This window comes from Marmota flaviventris, chromosome 13 (genome assembly GCF_047511675.1).
Source record: "Marmota flaviventris isolate mMarFla1 chromosome 13, mMarFla1.hap1, whole genome shotgun sequence".
NCBI classification, from domain to species: Eukaryota; Metazoa; Chordata; class Mammalia; order Rodentia; family Sciuridae; genus Marmota; species Marmota flaviventris.
In genome coordinates, this window is record NC_092510.1 from 94807451 (window position 1) to 94819784 (window position 12334).

Below are 12334 nucleotides of genomic sequence, written 5' to 3' on the forward strand. Positions count from 1 at the left end.
AAATCAAAATGGGAAAAGACAAGAGAAACACTCATTAAGTAACCTTAATGGGCCTTGGTAACTAATTATAGGAGAGGGAGATGTCAAAAATAAGATTTCAGAAATGGATGACTTGACAGAGGGCTGGGAGCTACTGAGAGAAAAAGGGAGATACAGGAGGATATAATTTGGGGTCAGTATAAAGCTTCAGGTTTTAAGTGTATTTTGTTTGAGATAATAGGGCAAAATAGATTAGAAGTGCCCCATAACCAGAATTTGAAAATTCAGGGCTGTATCTTAGAAGATAGATTTAATCAGTGTAAGTAAACACTGATGTACTCCTCATAAAAATAAATATTGATGCAATGAAAATTGGATGAGATTTTTAAGATACTAGAAAAGGGAGTGAAAATCGCTTTTCCTGATGATGGGCAGAATCACGCCTTTGGGATAGGATTCCTCTGTGTTTCTCCTTTGCTAGCAAAGCAATAAACTTTCTTTTTCCTTTTTCTCAAAAAAAAAAAAAAAAAAATCAAGAAAGGAAAAGGAGTGAAGAAAGGAGATAAGCAGATATATACAAAGGTGAAGAAAAATTGGGGGGAAAAAAAGCAGGCAGAAAAGAAATAAAACTGAAAAAGCTTGACATGGAAGCAAAAAGACCATTTCAAGAATCAGGTAATTCTTGCTTGGAAGTTTTCTTCACTTGGTAATTCTACAGACTATACTTCTGCCACATATTTACAATTTCCTAAAGAAATAAGTGACTACTGTTTCAAGTATCTCACGTGACAATTCACATATTAAATGTCACTTCTCTCTCTCTCTCTCCTTACAGGATTTACTCATAACATGACAAAGCCAACATTACTTTACTACACAAATAATATGAAGAACAGAAAATTGTAATGCTTCAAAACTTTAAAAAGAAAACAAAAAAGTCAAGAACTGCTACAGGACAATAAGTTAAACAGTTCTCTCAGCTCACAGCAAGATGATGTCTGAGTTACTAAACATCCTTCAGAGTACAAAATATTTGCTAATGTATAACGAGACCCCAAAAGAATGATGCCTCTAGAAGACAGTGGGGGGAAGGGAGGAGGAATGGAATGGGAAAGACAGTAGAATGAATTGGACCAAACCTTCCTATGTTTATATATAAATACACATCTCGTATAACTCCACATCATGTACAACCCCCAAAATGGGAAGTTATACTCCATGTATGTATGATATGTCAAAATACCTTCTATTGTCATGTATAACTAAAAAGAACAAATTAAAAAATTTAAAAAAATAGTTAAAAAAAAAGGAAAAAAAAGAATGATGCCTGTTAGGCCTAAGAAGTCTACTCTAAATCCACCTGTAAAAACTTAATAGTAGCTGCAAAAGATGAAAGAAATTCACAACTAAAATAATTCCTGCCAGAATAAAGTCTAAATAGTCTATTTATCTATTTATTTATTTGGGTACTGGGCATTGAACCAAGGGGCACCTAACCACTGAACCACATTCCTAGCCCTTTATTTAATATTTTGAGACAGGGTCTCACTATAGTACTTGGGGCCTTCCTAGGCAACTCACTAAGTTGCTGAGGCTGGCCTTGAACTTGTAATCCTCCTCCCTCATCCTCCTGAGTCATAGAGATTACAGGTGTGTACCACCACACCCAATTTCTCCAATAAATTTTAAAGGAAGACAACAAAATCCAGAATTCAATATCACAAAATTCACAATGTTCAGCCAGCTGTGATGATGCTCGCCTGTAATCCTAGAGACAGGGAGGATGAGGTGGGAGCATGGCACATTCAAGGTCAGCCTCAGAAATGTAGCAAGATCCTATCTCAAAATAAAATATACAAAGGGTTAGGGATGTGGCTCAGCAATAAAGCACCCCTGGGTTAAATCCTCAGTACAAAAAATTTATGTAAAAATTAAAAAATAAAAAGAACTGGGGATGTAGCTCAGGAGTAAAGTGTCCCTGGGTCAATTCCTAGTCACACAAAATGAATGAATAAATTCACAGTGTCTATTTTCTGTGCTATATTACAAAATTTGTAGATGTATAAAGAACCAGGTATACAAGACCTACAACCAGTGGCGAAAACAATGTAAGCAGACCCTGCTTAACCACTGAGCCACAACCCCAGTCCTCTTTGTTTTTTGAAACAGGTTTTTACTAAGTTGGCTCAGGACCTCACTCAACAGCTGAGGCTGGCTTTGAATTTGCCATCATGCCACTTCAGCCTCCCAAGTCACTGCGAACACAAGTGTGCACCACGCACCCAGCTATAATGAGAGCTTAAAAATGAGCTTAAAAACTTAGAGAAATAAGTATTTCTAACTTTATAATGATGGAACATGTGACTAGCAGATAAGGACTTTCACATTCAAAAAAATGAAATCAAATAAGAGAAATGGAAGATATTAAAAAGTGTCAATCACAACTTCTAGAGATGAAAAGACCTAATATCTGAAATGAAAAACTAACTGGACAGAGTTAATAGATTCAACACTGCAAAAGAAAGATCAGAGATCTTAAAGACGTAGCAAAGAAACGATGCATAGTGAAACACAGGGAAAAAGGGGTGGGATAAGAAGAAATGGAAGGAAAAGCAAAGAAAGGGAAGGGACACATCAGTGGCCTATGGAACAATGTTAAGTTATATGACGTATGTGTACTTGACATCCCAGAAAGAGAAGAGGATGGAAGAAAAAGTATGTGAAGAGGTAGTGGCCAAAAAAATAGCCAAAAACTCTTTTAGTTATAAACCAGACATTCAAGATGCTTGATGAATCCCATGCAGAAAAGCCATGACAACAACCAAGAAAACCACTCAAGTGCATCCTAATCAAATGACCAGAAAACAATATGGAGAGGAAATCTTAAAATCAGCCAGAGGAAAATGAAAAGACACATTACACATTGCAATAATTACTATACAAGTAGACTTAATCAGAAAGAGTATAAGGAACTTGAACCACATTATAAACCAATGGGATCTAACAGATACTTATGGAACACTTCATCCAAAAGCACTAGCACATACCATCATTTCAAGCATCCTCAGAATATTTATAATGATAGAATACACACTGAATTAAACAAGTCTTAATAAATTTAGAATTCAAATGGCAGAATATATGCTCTGACCATATAGGAATTAAATCAGATATAAAAAAGAAGAAAGTATCCAGAACATGAACAAACACTGGATATAAAACAACACATTTCTCAATAATTGAGAGTTTAAAAAAAAAGTCGGAATGAGACTATTTTCAGGTAAATAAGAAGAGAATTCATTAACACCATACTTATAATATAAGAAACATGAAGGAAATTTGATATTTAAGAAAAATGCTACCAGATGAAAAATAATGTATACACAGAAATACAGAGTGTCAGAAATGGCACATATTTGAAAATTTTCTTCCTCGCCAGGTGCGGTGGTTGATACCTGTAATCCCAAAGGCTTGGAAGGCTGAGGCAGGAGTATCACAAGTTCAAAACCTGCTTCAGTAACTTAGTGAGACCCTAAGCAACTTAGTGAGACCCTGCCTCTAAAATAAAATGCAAAAAATGGGTTGGGGAAGTGGTTCAGTGGTTAAGTACCCCTGGGTTCAATCCTTGGTACCAAACCAAATCAAACAAAAAGTCTTCTTCCTCATTAAGATTTTTTAAAAAGACAATTGTTAAATGTTATGATAGTCACAGTATCTCACAGTATATATTATATGTAAAAGGCAGATGGTCAGTAGCAGTACAGATGATGAGAGGAAGCACATGGGAATACACTGTTGTAGCATAACTACACTGTATGTGAAACATAATCTTTTCAACAAATGGTACTAGAACATTTGCAATATCCAAATAAAAAATTAAACTTTAAGCTGGAATTGGTGGCATATGGGTATAATCCCAGCAAATAAGAACACTGAGATAGGAGGGTTTTAAGTTCAAGGTCAGTCCTGAAAATTTGGCAAGATGCTGTCTCAAAATTTTTTAAAAAAGATAAAAAAGACTGGAGATGTAAGTCAGTGGTAGAGTGCCCTTGGGTCCAATCTCCAGCACTACAAAAACAAACAAACAAATACATAGATTTTAACTTTTACCTCACATTGGAAGCAAAACTTAATTCAAAATAGACTGTAGACCTAAATGTAAAAGCTAAAACTATGAGAATCCTAGGAAAAAAGATAAGAGAAAATCTTTGTAACCTCAAGACAGGCAAAGAATGCTTGGCTAATACACAAAAACACAAACTACAAATGAAAAAAAAAATTATTTAGTTTTTTGTTTTTTCAGATTCTTCAAGTCACAGAATGAGACAAAATAAACTCACGAAAAGATGTTCAATGTCAACATTGACTAGAGAAATGCAAACTGAAAACTACACTGAGCTATCCCTACATACCCACCAGTTAAAAGTCTGAAACACCAAACGTTGTTGAGGATACAGAGCAACTTCCATATACTGTCAGCCGGAGTATAAAATGGTACAAACACTTCAAGAAAAGGTCTCGTAGTTTCTTAAAAAAATTAAACACATGCCAGCTCCATGACCAAAGAAACATGGTCAAAACACATGTCTGTATAAAAACATACATAAGCCTTTTTATTTATAAGGAAAAGCAGTTTTATTTATAATAGCCAATAATTTAAAACTGCCCATGTGTTCATCAACAGATGACTGTTTAAATATGACTGGGTTGTGGACTGACCAGAAAGGGGTATGCAGGGGACTTCCTAGAACGATGCTATGCTGTGTAACTTGATAGAGGTCTGGGTCCCACAGGGTATGTCCTCCTCAAACTCACCCGATCACATACTTAGTTGTATGCATTTTCCTATATATAAACTTTCAATAAAGACTGTGAACATGTAAATACATGATGGAATGTTGATAGGAAAGTCTAGGGATGGCCACGATTTACTTCAAAATGCATAAAAAAAGATGTACTGGTGAACAGAAAGAGGGAAAAGTAAATGGAATGCAAACATATCAAAATAACTATAGATCCTATAGGGTACATATATGACTGTTTACTGTATAATAAAATTTTAAAAAGTATTTCGAAACTGAAAGTTGCAAAAGACTTTTTAAAATGTTCAGGAATATTTGGAAAAAGAAACCAAATGAGGCTGAGGCAGGAGGATCACTAATTCAAAGCCAGCCTAAGCAATTTGGCAAGGCCCTAAGCAACTTGTGAGACTCTGTCCCAAAGTAAAAAAAAAAAAGAGCTTGCTCAGTGGTAAAGCACCCTTGGGTTCAATCCTCATTACGACAAAATAAAAGTAAATAAATAAAAAAAGGAGGGAAAAAAAAAGAAAACAAGGAACCAAATGTTACTTCTAGAAGTGAAAATATAATTGTCAATGTTTAATTTAATTTTTTTTAGTACTGGGGATCTAACCCAGAACCATTTTACCACTGAGCTATATCCCTAGTCCTTTTTGTTTTTCATTTTGAGACAGGGTCTCACCAAGTTGCTGAGGGTCTCACTAAGTTGCTGAAGTTGGCCTCCAACTTGAATTCCTTCTTTCTCAGTCTCCTGAGTCACTGGGATTACAGGTGTGTGCCACCATGCCTGGCTGGCTAACATTTTAAAAACCTCAAGGAATAATGTGTAGGTACAGGAATACACAAAAAGAAACAGTGTGAAATGAACTATCAAGTCAAGCAAAAGACTTGAGTACATTTCTTACAAACAGGAACACAGAATAACATTTAGGAGAAGTAGTTCAACCTTGACAGTAATCCTAGAGAAGAAAATTAAACCACAATAACTTATGACTCTGTACATATGAGATTCACATAAAATGTAAAGTATGAGTTCAACAAGTACTGGCAAGGAAGACTCAGAGTAATAGCAGCTCTTACACACTGACTCAGAGTAATAGCAACTCTTACACACTGCTTGTGTGAGTGTGAACACGAACTGACTTTGGAAAATGGTTTGATAAACTTAAATATGCATACATCCTCTGACTTTGCAAGGCTGCCATTAGGTATATTCTCCAGAGAAAATCTTACATATGTGCACCAGGAAACTGACATAAGAATTCCATAGTGGCATTGTTTATGTAATAATAATATCTGGCAATAATCCACATATCCATTATCAATAGAATGGATAAATAATTTATGACATAGACAAATAATGCCTCATATTATATAGCCAAAACAAGTGAAAGAAAGCTGGAGTCATCAATATGGCTCAATCTCAAGAATTTAACTGAAGGAGTAGGCTGGGGTCGTGGCTCAGCAGTAGAGCGCTGGCCTAGCATGTGTGGGGCCCTGGGTTTGATCCTTAGCACCATATAAAAATGAGTAAGTAAAATAAAGGTATTGTGTCCAAATACAACTAAAAAATAAATATTAAAAAGAAAAAGAATATAACTGAAGGAAAAAAACCAATATGTATCCATCAATATCTTGTGCAGAAATACAAACATAAGTTGGGCACTATGGTGCAGACCTCTAAATCCTAGGTACTTGGGAGGCTAAGGTAGGAGGACCACAAATTCAAGCCAGCCTAAGCAACTCAGCCAGACCCTGTATCATAATATAAAATAAAAAACAGGGCTGAGGATGTAGCTTAACAATATGGTGTCCCTGGTTTCAGTCCTCAGTACTGCAAAAAAAAAAAAAAACAAAACAAAAAAATCCCACAAATACATGTGACAAAATTATAAAGTGAAGCAAATTTAACCATAAAATTCAGCATGTCAGTTGCATTTGCAAAGGAGATAGGAGGATCAGAGGACCTAGAGAGGATTTCAAAGGTAATGAAGATGGTCTTAATTAGGAAGGTAGGTATTCAAATGTGTCTTGATATCATTAATCTTTATACTTTACATATTCATTTCTAAACATTATTTTTTATCTATTTAAACTTTATTTAATATAAGCAAAATATAATACATGATTCTTAAATAACTAAAATGGTAAAATTGGTGAAAATGGTAAATTAATATTCTTTGCCTACCCGAAAAATCTTGTGCATCCTCATGGTGGCTGAACAAAAGATAAATCTTGTGAGAAGTAAACGAAGAAATTCATCTCCAAAAAACTGCAGAAATGCCTGATCTGCAAAGAGGACAAAGGTGACAGTAGAAGGAGGCTTACACAACAACTACATTTCAAAGGGGAAGAAACTTCAGGAAAGCCTTCTTGACTTTCCTGCCAAGGACAAATACCTTTAAAAGTTAAAACAATTTAAAATAAGTAAGCATTTTAACCCATTACAGAACATTCTGTTAAGTGTGCAGTTAGATTAGTAGGGTACCTATTGAACGTGAATGGGTCAGTAGCTGGGCAATATCACGGTTGATTTTTCGAAGATATTCTTGACATTTTTCCCATAGGCCTCTACGCATGCTTGACAATCCAGAGACAAATAGGAAGGCCATGAGAGGATTGTTCAAAAAGAGAGTGAAGAGGCTACCTCGTTGAGATTGATCTGCAATAACAAACATGTTACATATATAGACAACAGTTTTGCAAAAGGTTAAAACATACATGAGGAACATTTTAGTATACTGATAATGTATAAAATTAAGGCTAAATCATTAAAACGTAATTCAAATCGGCAAATTCTGCATAAATTTACAAAAAACACACACCAAGCATGTTGTCTTCTGCTGAACAAATTAAAATAAGAGTCTAGTAAACAAATAAACATATCCCTTACTACTTTTTAACCCCAACTAACAAATTTAATCCAAATGTGGCCAAGATAATCTTTTATTGGGGGAGGTTGGAGGATTGAACCCAGAGGCACTTAACAAGCGAGCCACATCCTCAGCCCTTTTTTAAATTTTATTTTGAGAGTCTTACTTAAGTTTAGGGCCTTGCTACATTGCTGAGGCTGACCTTAAACTTTTGGTCCTCCTGCTTCAGCCACCCATATTGCTGGGATTACAGGTGTGCACCACCATTATTATCTTGATGGGCTATCCAAGATAGAATTCTCAGGTAAGTACTATGAATTACCAATCATTTTCATTCTCCTTTGTTAGTTGCACTTTCTCTGATTAACCCTTAAATATCAACAGTCTCCTACTTTGGCCTTACTGCTGATAGCACCAACTTCTGTTATTTTAGTAGCCATTTATATGCCTATTGATTTATATTCTCTTCATGTGGCCCAGACAGAATTCCTTAGAGCCAATACCATGCTGTCCTGTGGTAGCTAGTGAACACTTAAAATATGACTGCTCCAGGGGCTGGGGTTGTGGCTCAGCGGTAGAGTACTTGCCTAGCACGTGTAAGGCTCTGGGTTTGATCCTCATCACCACATAAAAATAAACAAATAAAAGTATTGTGCCCAACTATAACTAAAAAAAATATTTTTTAAAAATGTGACCGCTCGGGGCTGGGATTGTGGCTTAGTGGTAGAGTGCTCGTCTAGCACGTGCGAGGCCCTGGGTTCGATCCTCAACACCACATCAAAATAAATAAACAAAATTAAGGTATTGTGTCCATCTACTTCTAAAAAATAAATGTATAAAAAAAATGAGACTGCTCCAAGTTCAGACCCACTGAGACACCCCAGATTTCAAAGTCAAGTGAAAGTACAAAGAGACATATTGTTAACAGCCATTTCACCTGTTTCTTTTTATTTTTAAAAATGTAGGCACCAGACATTTACAATGAATTACAATGAAATATGTGACTTGCTCTACATTTTGATAGGATGTTGTCACTCTAGTCTCCTACATTCAAAGTAACTGTCAACGACATCTCAAACTCAACATGTCAGCAATTTTAAGCAAGTCCCTCTCCCTTTAGTTTTCCACAAATAGGCTTCTCCTCAATTCTCATTACTCCTCCAGCACTGAGCCAGAGACCTAAAGTCTACTCCTCCTCCCTGTTCTTCCGTCCTCCCACAACAAGTTCATCACAGTTTTGTTGGTTTGATGGGCTCAGAGTCCTTGATGCCAGCAACCTAGGCAGTTGCCCACGCTCTGGCCCCCACCATCTCCCTATTCCCTTCAGTGCCCCTCTCCAACTCATCCTCTGCGGGCTGACTGACTGCTCTTGCATGCTATTCCTCTGTTTAAAATTTCTATTACACCCACAGTCCTCCATTCAAATTACTAAACAAGTTTTAGGAGATTTTTCATCATTCAGTTGCAATATCCCAAACTGTACCCTTTAGCTAGAAGAGCCCTCCTATCCCAGGACCACCACACACTCTTGTTCTGTCATTTCTCATCCCCATGTAAGTCTGCATGCCCTTGACATCAAGTTGTTTTTTTTTGGACATCACTTTAGACACCACCTACGAAACACACAGAGCCCTTAGGCACTTGCCTGTTAGGTTCTCTATCTTCTAGACTGTGGCTCTGTGAGAAATGTGACCATGTGTACAAGGCCAGAGTCCACTCCCAGAGCCTAACACAATGCCTGATAAATACAGGCTGAATAACTGTTGAATGAATAAGCTAAGCCTTGGCTAATAAGGGCTGTAGGCTTACCTATCTGCGACTTAGTGCCTAGGCGAAGGACAAGCACCCTTTGTAGAATGAGTAGCAATAATGTCACTGGATAAATCCTAAATGTTTGTCACAACAGAATTTTGAATTTGTCTATGTAACTGAATAATTTATTTAATGTAACTGAGATCTAAGCCTTATAGACAAGGACAAGGTCCTAAAGAAAAAGTATTAAGGACATTTATTACACTAAGCACACTAATGATAATAATAGTACATGCTGAATATCTAGTATTATCCCATTATTAGCATTATAAGTACTATTATTATTTCCATTTGAAAGATGAAGATGCTGAGGTACAGAATGGCTGAGTAACTTTACAAGGTCACATAGCAATTAAGCGGCTGGGCGGGGATTCAAATTCAGTCTATGTTCAGAATCTGCATTTTTTTTTCCTCCTCTACATAATAAATTGTTTCAGATAAACAGTGTTGGTATTAACCCCTTTGACCACATAACTCTTTTTTGTTTTATTTTTGTATTTTTGCAGCACTGGGGACTGAACCCAGAGCCTCAGACATAATAGGCAAGCATTCTACCCACTGAGCTATATCCCCAATCCTGAACATGTATTTTACTTATTTATTTGATTTTTGGTACTAGAGACCAAAACCAGGGAGGGCCTCTTGCAAGCTATGGTAGACAAGCACTCTATTGCTGAGCTACACCACCCTCATACACACCCTTTTTCCCCCTCAATTTATTTTGAGACATGGATCTTGCTAAGTTGTTGAGGCTGGCCTTGAACTTGCAATCCTCCTGTCTCAGACTCCTGAGTCACTGGGATTATAGGTGTGCGTCACCATGCCAGCCCTGACCATATAATTTTAACTAAAGCTGCATCATCATAGGACAGAATGACAACAAAAAGCACTCAAGGAGTTGAAGGGGTTACACTCCTCCAGAAATAATAAGAAACAGGATGACAAAATCCTCAAAGCAGGAGAATTTTACCGTTGTTTGAAGGTAAGTTCTATCCCTTAGTAATTTGGCTTTTGGATACATGAGCTTAGTATTTCTATATGTTTTTCCCTGTTAAACAGCAGAACTTACCTTAAAACAACGGTGAAAGTCTCCAGCTTCTCTCAGGCATTCAAATGCTGACCATCACTTCCTGTGTCAAACTATGTCAGCAGACAGGACTTCTGGCTGGGAAGTAGCAGTAAAATGCCATCTCCCACAGAGAGACATCAGCACTATTCACAGTTAGGGAGATAGTGAAACAGTGACAAGTACTGCTAAAACAGCGTTACGGTTTGCTTAGTATTTTACCTTCTCAATGACTGCGAGTTAGAATTAGGTTTTATGTGTTACCTATTAAGTACAAATCAGAAAGGGCAAAAAGTCTGTCAATTCTCAGCCACTGGAGAAAACGCCCAGCTGCTAACTCGTCTCTCTGGCAGACTTAGAAGAGGTGCTTTTACTTTAAAAAGTACTACAAGGTAAAAATGGAGGAAAAAAAATAAACCCTTTAAGTTATGCCAGATAGGTTAACCTAACTCTGAGGCATAGGCTGAGAAGTTTCCTAGACCAGCAATCCTGTGGTCTTGAAAGATGCCTAAAATATGTAATCAAAGGTATGTACGGATAATGAGAAGCAAATCAAAACACACACCTGTAAAACAAAATTATAGTTTATAAATCATGAGGTCCCCAACAGCAAGGGGCCAACCACCTCTTTCTCAGGGAGGAATTATCTCAAGGCCTAACACGTTAGGAATGTCTGGTTGTTGGCAAGGTTTCTGATTATATGACAGATTGACACCTGCCACACGGACACCATAAATCCACTCGTAATCATTGTGAGAGGGAAAAACAAAGATCAGTATTATTCAAAATGCAGATACTATTCATTTGTGACTTACAGGTGTAACAAGCACTGAGAGAACATACCTTGTAAAGCTTTTGGGTATGCCGTAGGAGAAAGCAAGCAGACTAGTGGCTGTCCAAACAAGTTTGTGAAATTCTGTAATATATAAGAATTTAAATCTTTCATTAAAGATTTGACCAACAGCGGTTACTTAGTAATGTCCCAATGCCCTCTGGTATGAATTAGGCCCTTTAACTCATGAATAGTTGCAGAAACATCAGCACCACTGCAAATATGCCCTCATATCGAAAGACCATGCATGGACTTGCTGAAGGGGTCTCCAAGTTTACTAGACGAACTACTGACTTTTAAATAAAGGCACATACATGATGGTAGCACTATGGGGAGAGGTGATCCACCTATTTACTAAGAAATCACCCACCCCACTGGGCAACACACATCAGATATACAAGGATGAATTTCCAAGATCTAGAATCTGGCTTTCTGCATTGAAGGCTCCAAACTCTGAATTACTGGTATGTGAGGATTACTGTCTATCTCTTACTGAAGATCATAGTCATTGCCCACACCGGATACTCTATTATAGCAGAATGTCAATGTATCGACTTACAGTGAAAATTAAGCTGAAATACTAGAATATGCTTTGCATAATTAAGGATATCTTTTCCTTAAATGTCAATCTACATAGGAAGTAAAATCATACCCTGATTGAAAGCAATAAGACAGACAAAATTTCTAGGAGTGAACTGAGTAAAAAATGGAAAAAAACAAAAATAACAAATAAGTCCACAAACTTTAAAATGTTCCTATGTGATAAGGAACACTTGAACAAATGGAAAGACAAACTGTTTTTAGAGACAAAACCGTTCTAAAATGTATTACACTAATTTATTAAAATTTAAACCCACCTCAACAAAAATAGCCAAAACTTTTTTTCCTGCAAGTGAAAAAATAATTCTAAAGTTCGTATGCAAAAACTAGATTAGCCAGAAAACTCTGAAAAAGAAGAGCATAGGGGGAGCTA

General features: G+C 36.7%; 1 protein-coding gene across 6 annotated transcripts in view; it reads right to left on the bottom strand.

Annotated features, from left to right (window-relative positions):
- Positions 1-12334, bottom strand: part of Scai (suppressor of cancer cell invasion) — a 168044-nt gene that overhangs the window by 15091 nt on the left and 140619 nt on the right. For all 6 annotated transcript variants that reach the window (XM_027945583.2, XM_071600953.1, XM_071600952.1 and 3 more), the window contains 3 exons: positions 11373-11445; positions 7267-7440; positions 6967-7067 (listed from right to left, as the gene is read on the bottom strand). In XM_027945583.2, coding sequence (XP_027801384.2) covers positions 6967-7067; positions 7267-7440; positions 11373-11445 — 348 coding nt within the window. The remainder of the gene's footprint in view (positions 1-6966; positions 7068-7266; positions 7441-11372; positions 11446-12334) is intronic.